The sequence below is a fragment of the Dreissena polymorpha genome, chromosome 3, assembly GCF_020536995.1.
Source record: "Dreissena polymorpha isolate Duluth1 chromosome 3, UMN_Dpol_1.0, whole genome shotgun sequence".
NCBI lineage: Eukaryota > Metazoa > Mollusca > Bivalvia > Myida > Dreissenidae > Dreissena > Dreissena polymorpha.
Window position 1 is genome coordinate 113,860,017 of NC_068357.1, and position 26,725 is coordinate 113,886,741.

The 26,725-nt window shown below is 35.3% G+C and overlaps 1 protein-coding gene across 9 annotated transcripts in view; it reads right to left on the bottom strand.

The window, feature by feature from the left end:
• Positions 1-26,725, bottom strand: part of LOC127871092 (nuclear hormone receptor HR96-like) — a 243,932-nt gene that overhangs the window by 76,164 nt on the left and 141,043 nt on the right. For 8 of the 9 annotated variants that reach the window (XM_052413761.1, XM_052413769.1, XM_052413766.1 and 5 more), the window contains one exon: positions 15,258-15,295. Coding sequence is in view for 8 of the 9 variants with exons in the window: in XM_052413766.1 (XP_052269726.1) it covers positions 15,258-15,295 (38 nt within the window). In the remaining variant the exon portion in view is untranslated. Of the gene's footprint in view, positions 1-15,257; positions 15,296-19,423; positions 19,537-26,725 lie in introns of those variants that run through there. The other variant, XM_052413768.1, reaches the window with a different exon arrangement.

Here is a 26,725-nt window from a genome sequence, read left to right on the forward strand (position 1 = left end):
CTAGTGACCTCAAAATCAATAGGGGTCATCTGCGAGTCATGATCAATGTACCTATGAAGTTTCATGATCCTAGGCCTAAGCGTTCTTGAGTTATCATCCGGAAACCACCTGGTGGACGGACCGACCGACACACCGACAGACCAACCGACCGACATGTGCAAAGCAATATACCCCCTCTTCTTCGAAGGGGGGCATAATGAGTTGCATGTCAATAAGTGAACATTGACTTGTTATATTTTAAGGCACGTTATTTTATACAACAGAACATAAACAAGACTTGTGTCCATTATGGCAAGGTTTTTACCACATTCCATTTGTGTCCTGGTGAAAAACTCTGATAATGTAACAAACTTAGGCTGTTTAGGGCATAATTTGACTTTTGACCTATAAGTGTGACCTTGGCCTTTGAGGTAATGAGACGAGTGATACACATGACACTCAGTCTACTCATGGTTGTCATTTGTGGAAAGTTATTTTAAAATAGCATGATGAATGACAATGATACAGCCAGGAAACTTGTTTCATGGCAAAATAAGACCTTTGAGATGATTGGGAAACATTGCAAGCAATTTGTCCTCTTATCTTGCTTTACATTTGATCCCAGTTACTTCAAAATCATTCAGTATATTGCACATTTATGGTTGCAATGATTCAACACATAAACTGTTTTATGCCCTAGTTTGAGCTTCAACCTCTGAGTGTGACCTAGATATTTGATATAGGGAGATGGGTGTTACATGCCACATAATTATCGTCCTACCATGTTGGACATGTGTAGCAAGTATATTCAGAATCAATTAATATATTGCAGTTATGGCTGAGACAGGAATCTCACAAGGCAGTCTCTTTCAGTTCTTGAATTATTCATGAATAATTCTTTAACTGAAAATGAGACTATTCATGATATTTTCATTACATGAATTATTCATGAACATGAGAAGTTCATGAACTTAAGAACATTCAAGAATTGTGTTCATTAATGTTCTTAAGTTCATGAACATTTCATCTTCATGAATGCTTCATGAAATGAAAAGATCATGAATAGTCTCATTTTCAGTTCAAGAATCATTCATGAATATTAATGAACTGGATGATGAATGTTCATGAACTTTGTTCATGAACTGTTTATGAATATTCATGAATTATTCATAATCATTTCGCCTGGGGCGTCACCAACAGGCAGACAGTATACGGATATATGCTAACTTCTTCAAAGAGGGGCAACAAAACACTATAGGTCTAAAAGTACATGAAACTATAGACAAGTGGCAACCAGTTTTTGTTTTTAATATTGAAAATCACAGTGATGTTATATCACATCTGACACCCCATCCACATAGAACATTTTCTGATGTTCTCTGTAATATAACAAATTATCATCAGCAAAGTTATGGTCTATTTAAGATGCAGAGATAAGTAATTTAATTAAGCATACAGTCTGTAATCTTTACAAGACAACTGCCATTTGTGTAATTTCTGCAAAACGACAGATAAAGATATACATCTGTGTAAATTTTCACATTTCTTTAGAATGCCTCATTTATGCATATTGATCTTTGCAATAATCAGTTATGCATTAGAAATGGAACATAACAAAACATAGCCAATACAGTTGGGGAACATTTTTTACAAGTTGATCTAATGAGAGATAATGACAAACTGAAGGATTTTAGGACACAGTGGTGACAAATAATTATATATATTACGTATACGTAATCAACTGACATTATAACAATCTCCTGCAAGGTTGACTATTTTTACATTAACCTTGAATGTTAATTAAATTGTCAGTCCTCTTCGCACCTGTTTTAATGTAAAACATTGATTTGATGGATGCAGGCCATTTCTAAATGTCTGCTTTGTTGAGTTTGCCACAGTGTTCATAAATTTTAAATGACAAATTAATATATACTCTTTTTTTTAACTCATGGTATATTTATACATTGCAGACAGTGCCTTCCCCAGGAATTTTTTCAGGCGCACCGGGGCCGATCGGGGGTGGGATCTGGAGGGGTGTCCCCTCCCGACGTTGATTTTTTTTAATTTAACATGTCAATTCACGTTCTGTGGTGCGTTATAACTTAAAGATAACAGCGTTAAAAGACGTCATTTGGTGCGCTATGACTCTAAAAAAAAAAACCCAGTCATTTAAAAATATATATTTTTTTATATTGTTTAATTATTTTAAAACTTTTCCGCACAGATAGTAAAATCCCGACTCGAACGATTCCCCAATACATCCGTTTCAACCCGACTCTATTACTGTATACTTACTATTTTTCAAGTTTCTATTTATTACCCGATAATCCCGTTTTTCCGTTTTTATCAATCTCTTTCTGGTAAATATTTACGATAAAAGCTTTCAGTTATTTCATTAACACAAACCTTGCCATTTTTTAAGTGACTATTTATAGATTTGATGAAATATTGCCTCTGAATATGCGTCAATCCCCTGACCTGTTGTGTGCTTGTTAAAACGCTCAATACACGCCATTTGTATGCAATAGACGCGACGTTTTACATGCTGCATAATTTTCGCGCTCTTTTTAATTGACAAAAAGATTCGACACAAAATAAATTTGCACTGCTAATTTGAAGCAAAAATATTTAACGGTGCGGTTACATTTACATTCGGAAGTGTGTTTCGGATTAAAAACGCGTTAACATCGACTTACGGGAATGGGTTTCGGATTACAAATTTAATTATTCCCATTTGAGATTTCAACAAATATTAGCCGTTGCGTTATAAATTCAACGATAATTTGTTTAAACACTTTACGAGTCGAATAAATGTTTTGACGGAATTATGCATGAAATTCACGTTGTCCACGAGGATCACGGCCGGTTGCCATCATCAGTCTTCTAACTATCGATTATCAGACGAAACATTTACAAGTGTTCGTAATTAATTCAACGAAAATTTGTTAAAGCGCATTACGTGTCGAATAAATGTCAGAAAAATGAGGTTAATCAGTTCTATAAATGGACATGTTGAAATATACATGTACTGGAATTAAATAAATTGTTATCACATAATTGTAACCGGGAGTCATTTGCACAACTTACTCGCTATAATAATTAATTGTTTACCACTTGCAATTAATTTCTCGTATTAATTATGAGTCATAGGTAACACTTGTTTACAGTAAAAAGGTGTGATGATGATGCCCTAAACCGTCTTTAATGTTCTGTACTGTACTAATTGCCGGTTTATATTACTCAAATGGTACAACTTCTTACTAATCAAGCTGCGATAAACTCTTACTTCATGCCCGACGTCAATCAAAAATAATGGTCGATAGTTAACCCCGCCCTCATAAGCATTCGCGTAACCGATTGGACGATGAACTTCACAGTTTGACGACTGGAAAGTTACCAGATACATCCTTGTCAGCATTTAAATGACCGTGTAATGTGGCTAGAATAATCGATATGCGCGTCATGCTATTCTCTTATCAGTGGATTATCCATTACCCCATGTGGTGTTTATGGCGATTACTTGTGAAAGTAGGTACCGAGTGCTCTTTTAAAACAGGGAATATTGATACACTGATAGGGAAACCTTGATTTTTTTGGACAATCTCCACTTTCTTTTACTGAAGAATACACTGATCGGAAAATTTCAAGCGCCCCGGGGACTCTGATTTCGAAATTCAAGCGCCCCGGCAAGGGGCGCTTAAATGGCCTGGGGAAGACCCTGATTGCAGACAAGCTTGAAAGCAAGCACATATACCGTAATTACTCTATATTTTTGGACACTCTACGTTTTCGGACACCCCTTTTTTAGCAAAAATAGTTATTTTTCATGACTCTTAATTTTTGGACACACGAGTTTTCGTCCATAATTAATGTCTCTAAGTTTTCGGACAGTTTATTTTACAGCACTATTTTACCAAATTTCGGTCCTGTTTTCGATATCTAATGACACTTTGATCATGAGGTTTTACAACCAGATTAACATCATAAGACATGGCAGGTGCATGCCTGAGGGTAACGGACCATTACATTAGCGTTATTGCGTAAATAACCTTGTAAACCGGTACTAAACAATGGTTTCGCCTGATAGCATAAGCGTTATAACAATTACCAGCTGTAGGGCCAATTAACAGTTCAATTATCTACCGCAATGGTACTACCCCTTCTCAATAGAATAACTGTGACAAATACTATACGCTTCAAAGTTTGATGCACCCTATTGCAAGTTTTACGAACAATGGAAGGTGTTAGACAAGAACTATCGGAAATGAACCAACAAAGAATTCATAGTTTGCTTTTTTATTGCATTAATTACAGGTTCATACTAGCGAGTATCGGAACATCACATGCTCATCTTTGTAGTAACTTGTAAGCTTACCTTGTAGTAACTTTCTGTCAAATACATTAAGCATTTAAAATTATTTAAAATGCAATGCAAACATATACAAGAGCTGGCAGAGGACAGCGCGCTCGACTATTGGAGTGCTTGACAGTATAACGTAAGCCATCATAGGAATTGTTCATATTCAATAATTTAAAAGACAATCTTTCAAAATTAAAACAAAGGGAAAAACAACATTTTATTTTATTGATTTTTTTTTTGGGGGGGGGGGGGTTGGGGGGGGTGAGAGGGGGGGTATAATGTGTGGTGTGGTCATTTATTAGATGATCTTTCAAAAATAAAAAAAGGAAAAAAACATAAAAAAATTGTGGGGCCAACTTAAGGGGAGGGGGGGGGGGGGGGGGGCAGGGATTCTGGGTTGGGGCGTGGATTATTGTTTGGGTGGATTCCATTGTGGTATTCAGGTATTAGTGTTGTTTTGTCAAAGTATTAATAAATTCTGATCATAAATAAAGAAGTTAAGGCAAAGTAACTTACATATTATAATGGAAAAAGGGCGATAATTCTTACAAAATGCTTGATACAGTTGTCTGCTCTTATTTATAGATTGGGGTCATGTTGGTAAAGAAGTTTGCAAAATATGAAAGCAATATGTCAAGGTACATTGAAAATATTTGAGGTGGTACGCAAACTTTAACATAGATTTATCAATAATATGAATATTCTAAGTGGAAAAGGGGCCATAATTATTACAAAATGCTTGATACAGTTGTCTGCTCTTGAGTATAGGTTGGGGTCATGTTGGTTAAGAAGTATGCAAAATATGAAATCAATATGTCAAGGGACATTGAAAATATTTGAGGTGGTAGGCAAACTTTAACATAGATTTATCAATAATATGCATATTCTAAGTGGAAAAGGGGCCATAATTATTACAAAATGCTTGATAGAGTTGTCTGCTCTTGTGTATAGGTTGGGGTCATGTTGGTAAAGAAGTATGCAAAATATGAAAGCAATATGTCAAGGGACATTGAAAATATTTGGGGTAGTACGCAAACTTTAAGATTTGCACGCTGACACCAACGCCAACACAAACTCTAACGCAGACGCCGGGGTGAGTAGGATAGCTCCACTATATATATTTCATATATAATAATCGAGCTAATAACTGTAATTTATACTATACGGCATGGTATTTTACAAGCGCGTGCTATGACCGGTAGTCGTTGATACAATTGACGCTATTTCCGGACACTTCAATTTTCGACTCTAAGTTTTCAGACACCTGAATTGTGTGAATATTTTTCGTATATAAGTTTTCGGACACAGAAAAACATTAATATTTTTAAGTGTCCGAAAACATAGAGTAATTACGGTACTACACAATTGGCAGCTATATTGATCTTTCTGGAAATGGGATCAACAATAATAAACATGTTCCAACCAACTGATTAACTTTTTTTAAATAGCAAGATATGTTTTGTAGCACAGGGAAAAAATAAGTATGAAACTCAGTATGAAACCGGAATTTAATACGACTATTGCATTTCATTTTAGACACACTGTGATCAAATTTATATTATTAAACCTATTGTAAGTACATGTAGCAAACAATAGTCCTTGTTTTCTGCCAATATAAAAATTGCATGATCCACTAACAAACACTAGAACATCCATAAAACTGATGAAGGCTCCTGCATGATGCACTTAGTCAATGTATGGATTAATTGTGTGGAAACAACCAATAAATCAAGGGGCAATAAGTCCCTGAAAACTCACTCCAGCAGAAAAATAAGTTATATGCACACTTCCAACCGGTGGATAAACTGCTTATAAGTTTCATTGAATTCCAATTGTGATCTGACACAAAGACATGACATTCATTAGAAAATGTCTTATTATTTATCAAAGGGCAATTACTTCCTGAAAATAAAATTGTGTCCATTTAGTATGCAACGGCAAAGGACATCCTGAGAATATGTTTAATTTTACCCTAAAAGAAACTGCATACAAAAATGAATAAATTTTTATCATTAGTTCCTGTCAGGATATCTTTCCGGGAAAAGAAAAATCCTTAAAAAAATGAGTTGTTAAAAATCAAAGGGAAATTATTCCCTTAAAAATCATTGGACTGGAACAACCCAACAACAAAGAGCATGTTCACAATATCCTAAGGGAAGCTTCATATATCAAGTTTCATCAAAGTCACAGCATTATTTCCGAGATCTTAAATGTGAAAAGTGGCATATTAATAATCAGAGGACAATTACGCCTGCAAAAATCATTGAACCAGAAAGACGTGACACTGATGCTCATGTCTTCTCTACCGAGATGCTACAGATCATGTTTAATCAACATCAGATCATTAGCTTCTGCCATCTCGCACAGAAATGAAAAGTGTGGTGTAGGAAAGGATGAACAAAAAGGAGGACAGACATCAAGTAGAACAGTTATGCCTATAAGTTAAATTCTCTAGGGACCAATATAGCCTCCATTCCATAATCATTAGAATTCGGGAAGACCAACAGAAACAGCAGTGACTATATGCTTCCACATTTGTGCAGCATTAAAATCAATGCACACAAATGCTTAAATTTAATCATCTTTACTAACATTTTTTTTGTATTGCAAATAAAGGTCATTTAAAGTTTATGAAAATAATCATCCCTCATTCATCTTATATTCATACATTGACTACCGTTGTTTATGTCCCAGCAAGCATTTCATGGAATTGCAACTGCAGTAAAATGCCAATCCTGTTGGCTCTGATTTCTATGGAAACCATTATCAGAATGAGTGGAACAACAGTGCTGATAACACATGTCACAGCAGACATATTCTCAACAATACAAATTTACAAGTTGGATCATAATATTATTTCCCTGAATAATATCATTGCTGGTGTTAATGATGTCATCCTCTATGAGAATAATAGCAAAAACAACATGTAGTTTGTTGATCACCAAACGAATTTTGAATAAACAAGATCAGGTGGGTATTTTAGGAGTACAGATTTACAGATGTGTTGAAAATTGTGACCTTCAAACACAATTTAAACAAAATATCGGGAAACACAGAAAGCTGTAGATTATTCTTTTTTTAAACCAAGTAACATAGTTATGATAATTGTAAACAAAATTATGTTCACATAATTGATAATGATAATACAGAAACTTTAAATGCCTAACTACAAGGATTTGGTGTCAGTCTAGCGGTGAAGGATTTTACCCTTAGGATGTGAGCATTCTCATGATCTTCAAAGACATTGTCCTGTTGATCTGCTGGTTAGTGTGAGCGTTAGCTCACACTTATGTTACAAACCATATTTTGCAAATCAGTATGTGCTTAGAAGCCTTAGGTACGGTATGGAAAGACAACCACTGCCTGTTGCAGCAGAGACAAATGCTATATAGAGCGTCAGCTAGGAAAGATAAACACCACATTTGCCTGTTTATAGTTCACCACTGGTACACTGCAGAGGGTTAATGAGACTAATAGTGTTTAACAGCTTGTAAGACGAGATTGGCCAGTCTAGTGTTTATCATTGAAATCTGTACATATTGGCTGCTTTCAGGGAAAACAGGGCTTAATGCATGTTAATAAGATTAGCCTGTGCATACTGATCAGCCTGTGCAATGCGCACAAGCTAATCAATGACAGTTTACAACAGCGAACACCTACAGTGCCTTCAGCGCTTTGATTTTATTTAAGTACTTGGCTATTTCAAAATCCAGCTTTATTATGGGTTAAAAAAAAGCTACCGTATATGCATTGAGTGCTTAAAGCATTTATAAAGCATGGAGGTTTATTAGTCCCATTTTGGGACGTGAAGTAAGGAATAATATGGTAATAAGATTTTTTTATTGAGAAAAAAAATCACTTGACAGTTAATGGTTTGTTCCCCCCGTAAATCACATCTCTATTATTTTATGCTCATTAGTATTATAACTTAATTGACTTTCCTCCTGAAATATTCATGCTGAAGTGTTCACCATAAAATGATATCATATCGTGTGGGATAATAAAACTGATCCACCTATGAGAGAGCGGATGGTGGTATTAATTCCCATCATGCAACAGTTTCATTAAATACAATGTCATTATCTTCCATTGCTTGCTGATACATATTTTTGCAATGATTCTAGACAGTCAATTCATCAATCAACCAATATTAAAACACTAAATCAGTGTTCCGAGGATGAAACTTCTGCTGTATAAGTGATTATCAAATCAATTTAATTATGCCCAATTCTCTCCAATAGTACCAAATAGTATTCCTATGAGTAATTTTAGACTGAGAAATAATTTAATTGCATTTTAATTTCAAATAAAAATTAACAATTACTGTCAAGTGTTTTTTTTTAACTATCAATTAATTACTATAATACCTTTTGTTGGGCTTCGTACATTACTTAGTAATTTAGTCTACTCAAATAGTAAAACTGTAAATATTTATTAGTCACCTGATGACAACACTGATGCAATCAGGCTGTATTTAAATACAGATTTCTTAGAAAAAGCCAGTTTTGAAGGACTTAGCCCCATTGTTAGCAACCAAAAGTTCCATTGTTAGCAACCAAAAGTTCCATTGTTAGCAACCAAAAGCCCCATTGTTAGCAACCAAAAGCCCCATTGTTAGCAACCAAAAGCCCCATTGTTAGCAACCAATTCAATTTACTGTTAACTATAAATTATATATTTAAGTCCTTGAAAACATACTGTAGAAACTGTACATGAAATTTCCAAGCAGACATATAGGTCATCCTTTTTCTTTTTGAATCTTAACCCATTTATGTCTAGTGGACTCTCCAATCCTTCTAAATTGGATCAATTTATTAGGGATGTCTAGTACATTTACTACTATATTTAGAATATTTCCTACAGAAATTCCTTTAAGTAAACAGCACAGACCCTGCATGAGACGCCACATGATGTAGCGTCTCATCTGGGTCTGGGCTGTTCGCCAAGGCCTTTTTTCTAGACGCTTAAGGCATAAATGGGTTAAGAAGTAATATTTTTTGGGCAAAGAAGGTTAAAAAATGTATTTTTGCAAACACAATATTTCATCATGTCATTATAAACAAAATAAATATTTTCAAAAATGACCGACTGAAATTTTTCCTTGGTAAGTTTGTTTACTGAGTTCTAAGTAGATATACTTTTACCATTAACCAACAACTGCCCTACTTGAAGTAGGGAGCGATTTCTATTGCTATAAAAATGATTTAATGACAAATATAAGTCTTCAAGATACTGCCTTTCCACAAGTCCAGGTCTTCAAAAAAGTGTTTTGAAGGTTGAGCGTGAAACAAATGTATCTAATATAGAAATGGTAAGCAGATAAATATTTCATTCAATAGTTCAATTCAATTATTTCAATAGTCAATTCCTTGATGTGGACAGGCCTGTTTTCTGTTAATGTCTCTCAGGGTGATGACCAGCAATATATATATAGAATAAGTGTCGTCAGTTCGGCTTATAATGACATTTAACAAAATTGGGTGAGCATTTTATGAAATTACGCAATAGTGGCATTATAAAATGTTTAACATGAACATGTCTTTTTTTTCGGTCAGCCAAATCTTTGAGTGGACCAGAAACTTGAAAAAAGTGCCTTTCCCAACATTTTTAAGACATCCCTTCTCCAAAAAGTGTACTAAATGCGCATTTAATGCGCATTAAATGCGCAAGTTATTGACACCGTATTTTTGCTTAACAAGAGAATTTTATTCTGTTAAAAAAAAACCTTGACTAGTGTGTTTATACACATAAGTGTATTTTTTTCCACTTTTAAAGCGTTTTTTGTTAAAAAGTGCATTTTATTTTGAAAAGGGCAGTTACCCACCATTGCAATCCCCACACAAGAAAAGATGCAGGGCAGGGTATCAAACCCAAGATCAAAGATTACTTTTGATTCTTTTTCTTTGTTTATAAATTTCATGTAAATATTTAACTGGAATTTCCTGCTAAAACTTCTATTTTTATAACTTATCTTATTTCTATGATGGCATTTAGGTTTAAGAACTAAAAATAGTTTTAATTCAGAAAAAAATTCTAAGTGATTCATTAACCACATGTGGTAGAGATGATAAACATTTAAAGAGATATAAAAAATACATGCATTTACACAGAAACACCCAAATAAGATTGGACAATATGCGTGATATTTTATCCTCAGCACTCTGAGAAAATTGGGCTTAATGCATAGATACGTAAAGTGTCGTCCAAGATTAACCTGTTCAGTCCACATGGCTAATTATAAGAGACAACACTTTCAGCTTGTATGGTATTTTTCGTTTAAAGTGGCCTTTTCACAGATTTTGGCATATTTTGAAGTTTGTCATTAAATGCTTTATATTGATAAATGTAAACATTGGATCTTAAAAGCTCCAGTAAAAAAATCAAGAATAAAATTAAAAAAAAGAAAAAAAAGTAGCCGGTACCAGGGCTCGAACCAGTGACCGCCAGGGTCCTGGAGTTAGTCTGAGGTAAAAACGCATTAGCCCTCTCGGCTATTCCGCCGAGTATACACAGTTTAAGTATTTTATACCTTATACAAGAGTTCCGCGGTCGGAGATGACCGCATTGAAGCCGGATTTTTTATTTAAATGACAGGAAAGTACCTTTCGTGTTTTTGTCAATGCAATACTTAAATTACTGAAATATTGTTCAAAGGTCAAAATGAAATGTAAGTACTTTTCAAGGCATGAGCAAACCTTGTGTTATGTTTTGAATGCATGCATATACATGAACAACAATAACATTTAAGGTCACAAATATGAACTTGAATTGACAATTAGGAAAGTTTGATCTCAATTTTTTTATTTTTTAACATTTTTACATTCAAGGTCACGGTGACCTTGACCTTGAAATGACCAGTGGTCATCTACTAGTTCTGGCCAACCTTCATATCAAGTTTGAAGACTCTAGGTCTAAGCATACCAAAGTATTAACAACTTTAACATATTTACATCCAAGGTCACAGTGACCTCGACCTTCAAATGAATGACCTTGAAATGACCAGTGGTCATCTAAGTGTGCTTGCAAACCTTTACGTCAAGTTTGAGATTCTAGGTCCAAGCATACCAAAGTTATAACAATTTTAACATTTTAACATTGAAGGTCACAGTGACCTTGACCTTCAAATGAATGACATTGAAATGAGCAGTGGTGATCTTCTAGTACTGGCCAACCTTTATGTCAAGTTTGAAGACTCTAGGTACAAGCATACCAAAGTTATAACATGGAATAAGAACTTTAACATTTTTACCTACCAAAGTTATAAGAACTTTAACATTTTTACATTCAAGGTCACAGTGACCTTGACCTTAGAATGAATGACCTTGAAATGACCAGTGGTCATCTAAGTGTGCTTGCAAACCTTCATGTCAAGTTTGAAGACTCTATGTCCAAGCATACCAAAGTTATAACAATTTTAACATTTTAACATTTAAGGTCACAGTGACCTTGACCTTCAAATGAATGACATTGAAATGACCAGTGGTCATCTTCTAGTACTGGCCAATCTTTATTTCAAGTTTGAAGACTCTAGGTACAAGCATACCAAAGTTATAACATGAAATAAGAACTTTAACATTTTTACATTCAAGGTCACAGTGACCTTGACCTTCAAATGAATGACCTTGAAATGTCCAGTGGTTACTTACTAGTTCTGGCCAACCTTCATGTCAAGTTTCAAGACTCTAGGTCCAAGCATACCAAAGTTATAACAACTTTAACATTTTTACATTCAAGGTCACAGTGACCTTGACCTTCAAATGAATGACCTTGAAATGTCCAGTGGTTACTTACTAGTTCTGGCCAACCTTCATGTCAAGTTTCAAGACTCTAGGTCCAAGCATACCAAAGTTATAACAACTTTAACATTTTTATATTGAAGGTCACAGTGACCTTCACCTTCAAATGAATGACCTTGAAATGACCAGTGGTCATCTGTTAATCCTGGCCAACCTTCATGTCAAGTTTGAAGACTCTAGGTCCAAGCATACCAAAGTTATACCATGAAATAAGAACTTTAACATTTTTACATTCAAGGTCACAGTGACCTTGACCTTCAAATGAATGACCTTGAAATGACCAGTGGTTACTAACTAGTTATGGCCAACCTTCATGTCAAGTTTCAAGACTCTAGGTCCAAGCATACCAAAGTTATAACAACTTTAACATTTATATATTGAAGGTCACAGTGACCTTGACCTTCAAATGAATGACCTTGAAATGACCAGTGGTCATCTGTTAATCCTGGCCAACCTTCATGTCAAGTTTGAAGACTCTAGGTCCAAGCATACCAAAGTTATACCATGAAATAAGAACTTTAACATTTTCGAGCACGCCGCCCGCCCCCCCGCCCGCCCCCCCGCCCCCCCGCCCGCCCGACAACATCAATCTATAAGCCGAGATTTTTTTGAAAAAAATCCGGCTAAAAAGCAATCTTCGTAGTTTCGTAAATTTAAACGACAACAACAGAACTCTCCAAATTATTCAATCCTTTCGCGTTGCAACGCTTTATAATTTTTAGGTTTTCAAATTGTCAAAAGATACATCTAATGGCTATATTGGACTATGGTAAATGTTCAGTAATACTGTTACCTCACAAATATCATAACTAAAACGAAAATTTGCGAATCTGAATCAACTTTTTTAAGTTTTGTCAATTTACCAAACCGTGAAAAGATCCCTTTAAAGGCAGACTCTTCTAAGGGAAAACCAGTGAGATAATACAAGACTTCCAGGCTTATCTCAGACAACATGCATATACATTAAGCCCAGTTTTCACAGAACACTTCAAAAGCAAAGAAATCCTACCATGATTCTATACTTAACATTGCCAATAATACAGTCACGATCTGGTCTGTTTAAGTAATGAGCAGTAATTGGTTGGTAAACAAGAGCACCGCATAACGGGTGCCACGCTCGGCTGCAAAAGCTTGTCAGAATTTTTTTTTAGAGGTCACAGTGACCTTGACCTTTGACCTAGTGACCCAACAAGAGATGTGTTCGTCAGAAACACAATGCCCCCTACTGCGCCACTTTGAAATAAAATTTCTATTTACCATTTGGCTGATATAGAAATCATCTCCCTTTAAAGCTTATTACTTGTATTTTGAGCAATCCAACCGGGCGGGGGGGGGGGGGGGGGTCTGTAGACAGTCAAAAATGACCAAGTCAGACTCACTGACAACCAAGGCCTGTGGTTTATCAAAGAGATCATAGCCAGAGTTCATCATGTATCTATGGACATAAGTCCACAGGTATGTAATGAACCATACTAAGTTAACAACTTAGTACATGAAAGAAATGATAATTAAATCATTTAAAAAAAAACTTTGACAAATCAATCATTCGAGTTATAAATAATCAAAATAATAAATCTGTACAGTAACTGTGAAAATTCAATTCTTGGTAAGGAAATATATAATATGAGATTTATAATTATATAAATTACTTCCCTTGAAAATAATTGTCTGTAACAAATCTCTATTTTTAGTAGCAAATAATTAAAAGCCACTACCGTGACTGTAGATTCACCACTCAAAATGTGCAGCTCCATGAGATACACATGCATGCCAAATATCAAGTTGCTATCTTTAATATTTAAAAAGTTATGGCCAATGTTAAGGTTTTAGCACAACTCCTACAGCGGACGGCAGACAGCGGACGACGAGCTGGCTATGACAATAGCTCGGGTTTTCTCTGAAAACAATTGATTGACTGTAAACAAAATTTGTCATGCACAGGCTTGCTCCTGCCCAAAGCACAGATTAGTTCCAATATTAGATGTTGAATTGACGGAGGCAACAAACTGTTATTTTCTGGTTATTCATGCTAAATCTTTGTTTCTAAGATTATTTTTTTTCAATCTCAGTTTCCAAGATGTTCAAAGTAGTTTACAATACAAACACCACATGTTTGAATATATGAGTTCAGAAAAGGTAATATAATGATTGGCATGGTGATGATGATTATGATGATGATCTAATTTTGATGACCAGAATGATAGTGATAATGACAAAGATATGCGTACAGATGCAAAGAAATACATAATACAGATAATAGCATCATCACTAAAATTTGACCAACATTGAGATGAACGAAGGGGGGCATAAAAATATAATAACAATAAACTGTATATTTCAGTTCTAAAAAGACTTTCTGTTGAGAACCCCTTTCACTCCAAGTTTCCCTCCCTCTTATATTCTTGTCATTAATTATCTCTCCCTTAATTAAGTATTTACTTACAACCATTAAAAACTCACCAAATCACTCACTCATTAAATCACTCACTCACTCAATCACTCAATAAATCACTCACTAAATCAATCACTATGTCAATCTCTCACTCACTCACTAAACCAATACATCCTTATTCAATCAATCACTATTTGAATCACTCAATTAATCACACATTCACTCGCTCACCCATTAAACACATTCAGTTAATCTTTTATTAAATCTCTCAATTAAGCACTCACTAATTTTACACACTCAATCAGGCACTCGTTCACTCACTTGTTCACTCACTCGTTCACTCACTCGTTCTTCACCCACTTGTTCATTCACTCGTTCACTCACTCATTCACTCACTCATTCACTCATGCATTCACTCACTCATTCACTTACTCATTCACTCACTTGTTCACTCACTTGTTCATCGTTCACTCACTCATGCACTCACTTGTTCACTCACTCATTCACTCACTCACTCACTCACTCACTTGTTTACTCACTCATTCACTCACTTGTTCACCCACTTGTTCACTCACCCATTCGCTCACTCGTTCACTCACTCGTTCATTGTTAACTCATTCACTCACTTGTTCACGCACTTGTTCACTCACTCATTCACTCACTTGTTCATTCACTTGTTCACTCACTTGTTCACTCACTCGTTCATTCACCCACTCGTTCAATCACTCACCTGAGGCTGGTCATCTTGAGGGTCTGCTCACACAGGTACTGAAAGCAGAAACAAACTTCAGTGAATTCAAAAAACACACAAAATATCAACTATTATACATTTTGTTATTTGCAACACTTCATCGTCAAGCATATAAAGCAAAAAATAAAAGAGACCTCACAAAACTGGTGACATGCATGCTTGGCAACCATTATGTATCATTGAGCATATTCTTTTTGCTCCATTTTTTGCTTCAAATGGGTTTACATAAAGTTAACAGAGGAAAACAGTGTGTTAACTATTTTGTTACTCCTAAAGCCATTCAAGGAAAGTGAGATGTGACTTATGACAAACTATAAATGAGCAACTTTCTTGAAAAAACTGGGCTTAATGCAAGTGCAGAAAGTGTTGTCCTATATTAGCCTGTGCAGTCCTCACCAGCTTACTATGGACAACACTTTCCGCTTGTATGGTTATTCTGGTTTATGCAAGTCTCGCGAAAATTCAGTTTATGAGATAGTGTCATACAAAATGAGCCTGTGCTTAACAAACACTTAACCATCATGCATTAAGCCTGGTTAGCCCACAATCATTCCTGAACTGAGAGTTATCTATATGCAGGAAGCTCGGACAATTTGCAATGGTACCATTTGATGGTATTTGTTTGTCACTTACACAAGGCAAAAGGCCACAGCAAAAAAAGAACTAATAAAAACTCAATCCTTGGACCTAAAGCCCCATAAATATTATCAATATGAATGTTTTAGTCAGGGGCAGATCCAGAATTTGTCAGTTAAAATAGAATAAGTTAAACAAGACTATTGCCAAGCAATATAAGTCCCCTACCGGCTCCACCATTGTCAGAAATATATATTTTTTTAATAGATATTAGTTGCCATAGCAACCAGAATTTTTGATGTAGGAACAAAATGAAATTACGTGCATAATGTCTTAATTGCCATCTATCCATGTTTCAAGTTTCATTAAAAAATATTAAGAACTTTTAAAGTTATAATCGCATTATCCAGAAAAGTGTGACAGACAGACTGACAGACAGACTGACAGACACGCAGAGCGCAAACCATAAGTCCCCTCCAGGGAAACCGGTAGGGGACTAAAAAGCTTTTGTCAAAGATAAGAATATGACAATGAAGCGAAATGTTCACCATTTTTTAATAAGAGGGCCATGATGGTATCATGCAGCGCTAACCGGATTTTAAGGTACAACAATATTTAAAACTTGACCATGTGAATTAGTTTTTTACCCAAACTTCACCCAGATTCAATTATGGTCCAATGATATTGTCAAGATAAACATTCTGACTGAGTTTCATCAAGAAAATGTCATAAGTGTGGCCTTTAGAAGGGTAAAAAGATTTGACCCAGTGACCTAAATTTTGGATTACCTTAACCCAGATTTATTTCAGTTCTGGCCTAAATATTGTCAATGTAAATATTCTGATCAAAGGTCACGCATTTGGTAGTAGGCAGCTTGTACATTCCTATTTCAACCATATATTTGCCATATATTTATTGATTTAAAAATAACATTATAAATGTAAAACAACCCATTTATGCCTAGTGGACTCTCCCATCCTTCTAAATTGGATCATTTTCTTTCCAAAATTAGGGATGTCTAGTATATTTATTTCTATATTTAAGATATTTCTTACAGAAATTCCTTTAAGCAAACAGCGCAGACCCAGATGAGACGCCGCATCATGCGGCGTCTCATCTGGGTCTACGTTGTTAGCCAAGGCCTTTTTTCTAGATGCTAGGCATAAATGGGTTAATAACGCTGGTAACTATTAGGCAGGCTATGAAACATGTTTGAACAGGCAGGCCTTGAAGAATCCACTCGACCGCTCGCATATTGACGGTCGGGCGAGTAAAGTATGTTAAATACTCGACCGACCAGGCGAGTGCTGTTTTTCAAGTTTAAAAATATAAATTCAGTTCCAGAACTCCTGCCACATCGATACAAATTGTGAACAATTTTTCGAACTAACAAAAAATAGGTTTAGTACACAAAGAAACTGCACTTTCGTTTTGACAATGAAAAATGACGTCACAGGCACAGTAAAAATAATTCTCGAAATCGACTGCGCTCTTTGCGTAGGTGTCAGTGCTTTTAGCTAATCGATTAAAAGTGAAAAAAAACAACAGTTAAATATATTGGTCATTCCATGAAGAATAAAATTTCATTTTAAAGTAAATACCAATAAAAAAATAATACATAACTGGTTAATTATAATACTTCTTATATTAAATTAAAAATAAACAGAAACAATAATTATTAATAAACAGAATAATTTGTGATCAGAAGCCTTAGCCAAAATTTACTATATTCTAATCATTTGTCAATCAAGCGTGTCTTTCAGTAAAAGTTCGTCTGAAATATTAAAATTCAGCATGGAAAAGGGTTCTATTTTAAAATATCTCCAAGGTGGTGGAGACAGGGACAAGAAAGAAAAGCCATCAAAACGAGAAGCGGAAAGTATTGAGAAAAGGAAACAGGTGCAGAAAACGTAAGGAAAGCAAATAAATCAATCAGATAATGTAGTTTATTTGTTTGCAGTTTTGTGTCACTATGTTACGTAGGTTAAAAAAAGGTTCTGGTTGATCATAACTATAAATATAGATAATTTTTTTTTTAAATGCAGGGCGAGTAGACAAAAGTGAAGGGCGAGTGGATTATCAAGCCTACTTGCCCTGCAGGGTGAGTGGCTCTAGAAAAATTCTTCAAGGCCTGACAGGGAAATTTATAGGACCAATAATTATTGTTCTAAACATGGTCAACCATTGTTTTACTTTGTTAATATCACAGGGGAAAAATGTTGTTGTTGTTGTTGTTTTTCATGTGAATATTGATGTCATATAATGTTATAATTCATGACCAGTACCTGCACAACATATGACTGCTATTTATTTATGAGCTTAGGTTAATAAATGATACTGGTGTATGTGTTCATAAACTTGTTCATGAATTAGCCTTGTTGTAGCTGTTTGTTGTGCATGAACTAATCATAAGAGTTGTGCCCAGCACTTTCTGAAGTCACAGGCGGTTCATGTATATGATATGTTTCTGAGAAAACTGGGCATAATGCATGTGCGTAAAGCGTCGTCCCATATGAGCCTGTGCAATCCGCACAGGCTAATCAGGGACGACACTTTCCGCTTTATGACATTTTTCGTTTAAATGAAGTCTCTTCTTAGCAAAAATCCAATATAGGCAGAAAGTGTCTTCCCTGATTAGCCTGTGCGGACTGCACAGGCTAATTTGGCAAGACACTTTACGCACATGCGTTATACCCAGTTTTCTCTGAATGTGACTCATATTTTATATTTAGATGTAAAATGACAGCGGGAAGCTCCTAAAAGATTTGAAACGGATTTCAAACGGATTCCAATTCGCTGGAGTGACTCAGCATCTGTGGAAATCTTATGCAAAAGATCTTACTAAATGTTTAATTCTCTTGAGCTCATCAGATTTTTTCCTATTATAATCTTTTTAGAGTTATCTGCTGTCATTCTGCATATATCAGGATTCACTAAAGGGTGGATAAAACATCAAAAACACTTCACTTTTAGAAAGTTCTTGACACACTAGCACCATGTTCAAAAACATTCCGAACCATTGTCCATTTTTCAGAACAAGCCCCCCCCCCCTTTGATCCACTGGTGATATGTTGTTAAAGATTTCACAAGTATATGGTATATGTTACTTTTTACTATAAATTGTCACAGAATACATGTTCAAGGAAGCATGATAGACCTCTTATTAAATAATAAAAGTCCCAGAAAAGATTTTTCCATTTTTCCAAAAAGACCCTCGTTCATTTTGCAGGTGGTTTTGGCGTAGTCGATATGGTATCCGCCTAGCGACCCGCAGGTGATGGGTTTGATACCCACTGTGGGAGCGTTCTTTATACCTTCCCTATAGACCCCAAGTACTGGTTCTAGTCCCAGGAAATGGACTCCAGCGTGTTTCAAATAAGCCTAAGGCTTTTGAGGCAATCTAGCTCAAATAAATAGGTTAAAACTAATTTGCTTCAGTAAAAATCTGGCAGCAAAACTGACCTGCAGTGAATGATTGCACAATATCAAATAAGAGACGCATCAATAATCAATACCACAAAATCATCAACAACAAGAACACGCAAACAAATGAACAAAATGAACATTACCTCTTTTTTAATATTTCTATGGGGAAGCATTCCTATTTCCTTGCAGGCTTCATATAATTTTCAATCACATGTATAATATTTAAATTTTTCACATGAAACTAAAAAACACAAGAAATCAACATTGAGTATTTCAATGTATAGAGCATGCATCTTTGATAGTTAAACCATTTCAAACACTGATGAAATCTAACACATTTTCACAACACCATAATTACAGGCAACTCATATCCTGTCTCTATCATTTATATTAACAAGGAAGAGTAATAAAACACAAGCACAATAATCTTCCAATAAATTGAGGAAAAATATCAATACATCTTAGTCACAGTACTATAATTCCACCATAACCTCAAATCTATTTTTATCACCATTAAACCGTGAACAATAAACAGAACAAACACACACCACCACCTCAAATGTTAAGTTATTTACGAGTCAATTGACGACCACACTACCAATATTCATAGCAAAGCACAAAAGACACATATACAAGAAAAAAGCACACACCATTTTTTGTCATCTCCAATACTGAGTTCTGTCACAGTAATTCTGGCGTGATACTAATAAAGGCTGTTTTTACGGCTACAAACAAATCATTCCTATCCTGATTCAGTGATTGAAGGCTAGAGGGCTAGGCTGACTCCATCTTGATTGGCGACACAACAAATCCCAATAACAGCAGACCTGACTGGGAGGCACTATATGTATACCTAATCATATGAATGGCCTGCTGGAGGCATGGACCTGTACTTCTCATCAAATTATATAGACATGTAATTTTCATCAAGTTATATGGCCATGTACTTTTCTGAAACTTAAAAAATCATGTGCAGTAATTATGATTTAAGTTAATATTTTCCAAATTATGTAAATTTTTCACAGGAGGTGGGGGTTTGGGGGATCTGAAATGACTGGCCCTAACTAGAAGCATATTTTAACTTCTTAAATGTTGACTTCAGAAGAAGAATTTTGGGAAAAATATGTCAAAATGTAAACAACTCATTGCTGTCAACAACTTGATTCTTTAATATACTCCTATACTGAAACTTATAACAAAACACTGCACCTTAAGAAAATTAGTTTGAGTGTCCCAATTAAACTAGAAAACCACATCATTTAAATATCTGTCATGATTCTGGCTGAAATTTATTGTTTCAGTCACCACTCTTCCCTTTCAGTTCAAGATAGATACATTGCAGTTATTTATGGAGTGATCATACAAAAACTTCTGATGCTTAGATGATAGATCACTCATTTGTTAAAAACATGCACTAACAAAAAGTCATCTTAATTTCTTGTACAAATGACTGGAAATACTTCTTCTTAAATTTAAACGACTATGAGCAATTTTCAAAATTAATTTCTGAGTATCATGGACAACAGCCTATAACTCTGTGCTGATAAGCAAAATGATTGCCCTCATCAATAGTTATATTTCCCCAAAACTAACGACATTTTTATTGCCCACTTTAATTTACCAATATTAAATAGCATGAACAAAATTAACAATCTGCTTTAGAAATTGCTTCTTATAATTTATTCACTTCTAAAGACCCCATATTTATTATATATAAGTACCTGTAACAAAAAGCCAGAGACACTCTTTCAAAAATTGATTCCAAAACAAAATTAACAATCGTCTTTAGAAATTGCATCTATTTATAGTACCTGTAATAATATGCCTGACATGAATTCCAAAATTGATTCTTGCCCAGTTGAATTTGTTCAAAAGACACTAAACATGGTCGTAATGTGACAGTCATTTTTTGTTGTTTTGTTCATAATGTCATCTTTCTGTTGGAAAACTAGGCTTAATGAATGTGAGTGAAGTGTCGGCCTAGATAAGCCTTTGCAGTTTGCACAGGCTGATCAGTGAAAAAGCTTTCTGCTTTTACAGAGTTTTTTGTTTTAAGTAAATCTCTTTTAAACAAAAATCCAGTCTAGGCAGAAGAAATAGTCCCTGATAAGCCAGTGCAGACTGCACAAACTTATCTGGGACAAGATACTTCACACAAATGCATTAAGCCCTGTTTTCCCAGAGCGAGGCTCAATACAACATGGCTCAATACTGTAAAGGGAGGCTCAATACAACATGGCTCAATACTGTAAAGGGAGGCTCAATACAACATGGCTCAATACTGTAAAGGGAGGCTCTATACAACATGGCTCAATACTGTAAAGGGAGGCTCTATACAACATGGCTCAATACTGTAAAGGGAGGCTCTATACAACCTGGCTCAATACTGTAAAGGGAGGCTCTATACAACATGGCTCAATACTGTAAAGGGAGGCTCTAAACAACATGGCTCAATACTGTAAAGGGAGGCTCTAAACAACATGGCTCAATACTGTAAAGGGAGGCTCTATACAACATGGCTCAATACTGTAAAGGGAGGCTCTATACAACATGGCTCAATACTGTAAAGGGAGGCTCTATACAACATGGCTCAATACTGTAAAGGGAGGCTCTATACAACATGGCTCAATACTGTAAAGGGAGGCTCTATACAACATGGCTCAATACTGTAAAGGGAGGCTCTATACAACATGTCTCAATACTGTAAAGGGAGGCTCTATACAGCATGTCTCAATACTGTAAAGGGAGGCTCTATACAACATGTCTCAATACTGTAAAGGGAGGCTCTATACAACATGGCTCAATACTGTAAAGGGAGGCTCTATACAACATGGCTCAATACTGTAAAGGGAGGCTCTATACAACATGGCTCAATACTGTAAAGGGAGGCTCTATACAACATGGCTCAATACTGTAAAGGGAGGCTCTATACAACATGGCTCAATACTGTAAAGGGAGGCTCTATACAACATGGCTCAATACTGTAAAGGGAGGCTCTATACAACATGGCTCAATACTGTAAAGGGAGGCTCTATACAACATGGCTCAATACTGTAAAGGGAGGCTCTATACAACATGGCTCAATACTGTAAAGGGAGGCTCTATACAACATGGCTCAATACTGTAAAGGGAGGCTCTATACAACATGGCTCAATACTGTAAAGGGAGGCTCTATACAACATGGCTCAATACTGTAAAGGGAGGCTCTATACAACATGGCTCAATAATGTAAAGGGAGGCTCTATACAACATGGCTCAATAATGTAAAGGGAGGCTCTATACAACATGGCTCAATACTGTAAAGGGAGGCTCTATACAACATGGCTCAATACTGTAAAGGGAGGCTCTATACAACATGGCTCAATACTGTAAAGGGAGGCTCTATACAACATGGCTCAATACTGTAAAGGCGTCATATTTTCTTTGACATTTCCAACCATAATTCTATCAAGCAATCTGCCCCTCATATGCATGGATGCAGTTCTTTATGTCACTCTCAAGTAGTTTACGTATGGCTCAGGAAATTCTCCACTTGCATAATTCCATAAAGGATATCAAACGGGAGATCACTTCCACAGCTTTTGTCCATTCATTTGTATGTATTGAGGCAACATTTTGCAAATCACTTCAAAGTCAACGGATCATGAAAATATTTTATGCCTCTACCGATTTAAACGCTACAGTGCGTGAAGCTGTTTGCATAAAATCCTCACTTAATCCCTGCACAAGAAATAAAGGCGCAAATTTCCAATATTCATCTCAAATCAGTCAATTTATTACCCATCTTAGACTCTTCGATACTGAATTACTCACACCATTAGGAGCACTTATATTTCTATAATAAATGGTATTTTAATGATCACTTTTCCTGAGTCATTTTTCTATGTTTAACACAAGTGAATATGAATTTATAAACCTTTCACATTATAAATTGTTAAAACATTTTCTAAAGGATTAGAACCTATCTCAGTCTGTAAGAAAACTGATTAAAAACAACATTTTCAGTATAAAATAGAATCCTGGTGGCATGATTACCAGACATGTCGCCTTTTAGCCAATTATTTCCTGAAATTATGTTGATTAGAAAGTAACTCATGTCTTATGGGAGAGCAAAAAAAATGGAAATAAACTCAGTATCTGGAATAAAATAGCTTTAACATCCAGAAACAGGCTTACGGAGGGACTAACTATTCATTAAATTTTGTAATAAAGTCAAAATAGGTATCAGGGTAAGAATAATGATGATATAAACCAATTTGATTTGGAAATCACAAGGTGGTTTATATCCAGATATGCTTGTCACTAGAAGACTGTTTCACCGACTATTACGAAGAATTGTTTTCATAACAATACTGTGTTGATTTTCAGTTTAACTGTTGATCTTAAACAAGAGATTTGTTCGTCAGAAACACAATGCCCCTACTTGAACCCTACCATTCACAAATTAGTACAAGAAAGAAATGATAATTATATCATTTAAACAAGAGCACCGCCTTGCGGGTGCATACCGCTCATCTATTTTTCTTTTTAAAGGTGAAGGGACCTATCTCAATTTCAATTACAAAGGAGGGAGGGGTGGAGTGGAGAGGGGTGTATAGTGTGGGGGTGTGGACATTTATTACATTTATCTTCCAAAAATGCAAAAAAAAAATGCAAAATTTTTTTATTTGGGGGGGGGGGCAGGATTCTTGGGTGGGATGGTTGGACGGTATTTCAAAAATAAAATAATCAAAATAAATATTTGTGTTTTTAACAATGTTTCAAAAAAAAAATCTTTTTTGTGGGGGGGGGGTGGGGGGGGGTGGGGTTATAGTGTGAGGGTGTGGTGGTCATTTATTAGATGATCTTTAAAAAAAAAAAAAAATTGAGGGGGGGGGGGGGGGGGGAATTTGGTGGGGGGGGGCGTGGGGGATGGTTTGGGCAGAGTCTATAGTGGTATGTCAGGTAAGAGTTGTTTTGTCAAAGTATCAATCAAATCTAATCATAAATAAAGAAGTTATGGCAATTTTAGCAAAATTTAATAATTTGACCTTGAGAGTCAAAGTCATTCAAAGGTCAAGGTAAAATTCAACTTGCCAGGTACAGTACCCTCATGATAGCATGAAAGTATTTGAAGTTTGAAAGCAATAGCCTTGATACTTTAGAAGTAAAGTTGATCTAAACACAAAATTTTACCATATATTCAAAGTTACAAAGTAAAAAAAGGGCCATAATTCCGTGAAAATGACAACCAGAGTTATGCAACTTGCTTTACTGTCCTCTTATGATAGTTTGCGAGTGTTCCAAGTATGAAAGCAATATCTATGATACTTTAGGGGTAAAGTGGACCAATACACAAAACTTAACCAAATTTTCAATTTTCTAAGTATAAAGGGCCCATTATTCCGTCCAAATGCCAGTCAGAGTTACATAACTTTGCCTGCACAGTCCCCTTATGATAGTTAGTAAGTGTTGCAAGTATGAAAGCAATAGCTTTGATACTTTAGGAATAAAGTGGACCTAAACACAAAACTTAACCAAATTTTCAATTTTCTAAGTATAAAAAGGGCACATAACTCTGTCAAAATGCCATTCAGAGTTACATAACTTTGCCTGCACAGTCCCCTTATGATAGTTAGTAAGTGTTGCAAGTATAAAAGCAATATCTTTCATACTTAAGGAATAAAATGGACCTAAACACAAAACAAGTAAAAAAAGGGAACATAATTCTGTCAAAATGCATGCCAGAGTGATCTAACTTTGCTTGCCCAGTCCCCTCATGATAGTAAGTAAGTGTACCAAGTTTGAATGCAATAGCATTGATACTTTATGAGAAAAGTGGACCTAAACGCAAAACTTAACCGGACGCCGACGCGGACGCAGACGCCAAGGTGATGACAATAGCTCTTTCTTTTCTTTTTCAAAAAATAGATGAGCTAAAAAACAACCTTTGACAAATCAATCATTTGAGATATAAATAATCAAAATAAAAAATCTGTACAGTAACTGTGCAAAGAACTTATATTCTTGGTAAGGAAATATATAATCTGAGATTTATAATTATATAAATTACTTCCCTTGAAAATAATTGTCTGTAACAAATCTCTATTTTTAGTAGAAAATAATTAAAAGCCACTACCGTGACTGTAGATTCACCACTCAAAATGTGCAGCTCCAGGAGATGCACATGCATGCCAAATATCAAGTTGCTATGTTCAATATTGCATAAGTATCTCCCTTTAAAGCTTATTACTTCCCTTGGATTTGTATTTTTTACCTTTGACCTTGAAGGATGACCTTGACCTTTTACCACGATGTGTTTGTCAGAAACACAATGCCGCCTACTGCGCCGCTTTGATTTATTTAACAACAAGAGATGTGTTTGTCAGAAACACAATGCCCCCTAATGCGCTGCTTTTTTTTTACCTTTGACCTTGAAGGATGACCTTGACCTTTCACCACTCAAAATGTGCAGCTCCATGAGATACACATGCATGCCAAATATAAAGTTGATAATGTTCAATATTTCAAAAGTTATTGCAAAACTTTAATGTAAAGTTAAAGTTTTGGTGACAGAATGACGGAATGACAGACAGACAGGTCAAAATCAATATACCCCCGATCATTCGATCCGGGGGCATAAAAATATATAATTTGGCAGGTCAGATAATTAAGTCCATTTAAAGCTTATTACTTCCCTTGGATTTGTTTTTTCGACCCCGTGACTTAGTTTTTGACCCGGCATGACCCATATTCGAACTTGACATATTGTCTAGATACAACTTCTGACCAAATTTCGTAAAGATCAGATGAAAACTGAATTAGAGAGCGGACATGAAAAGTGTGACAGACGGACAGTGCAAAAACTATATACCCCCTTTTCTTCGAAAGGGGGCATTAAAAAATATTGTTGGGGCACAGTATAACAAAAACTAACATGTTTCAGACTCACAAGCATCAATATTTTCAAACTATACAAACATAACTCAGTCATTTTCTCATTTAACAGCTGCTTTAAACAACAAAATTTTCTAATTATTCAATTAATTTAATTGTAATTCTAATTATTTAATAATTGTAGTACTTCAATTCTTGTAATCCAAAAAAGAAAATGTCTCTGTCATAATTCCCCCCCCCCCACCTCCGCCATTTGATACGTCCCTAAAAACAATTGTAAACAAAATAATAAAAGTCTTAGACTTTGGTAGATCAATACATTGAGCGGTCATTCACGTGTTGTTTTATGTTCGTTACTGTGGCTGTTTAATTACCCTGAAAGTTTTATCTGTACAACGTTACCAGATACCTGCATGTCTGCAACGGAAATTGTGGCAAATACAAAACAGGAATTTTACGACACATATTTAGTGACAGAAAAAATTAAAAACTTTTTCAGACAAATATAGTCGGATAAAAACAGAAGAATTTCCAGTTTACAAACGCTTATAATCGATACTTCTCTTTCC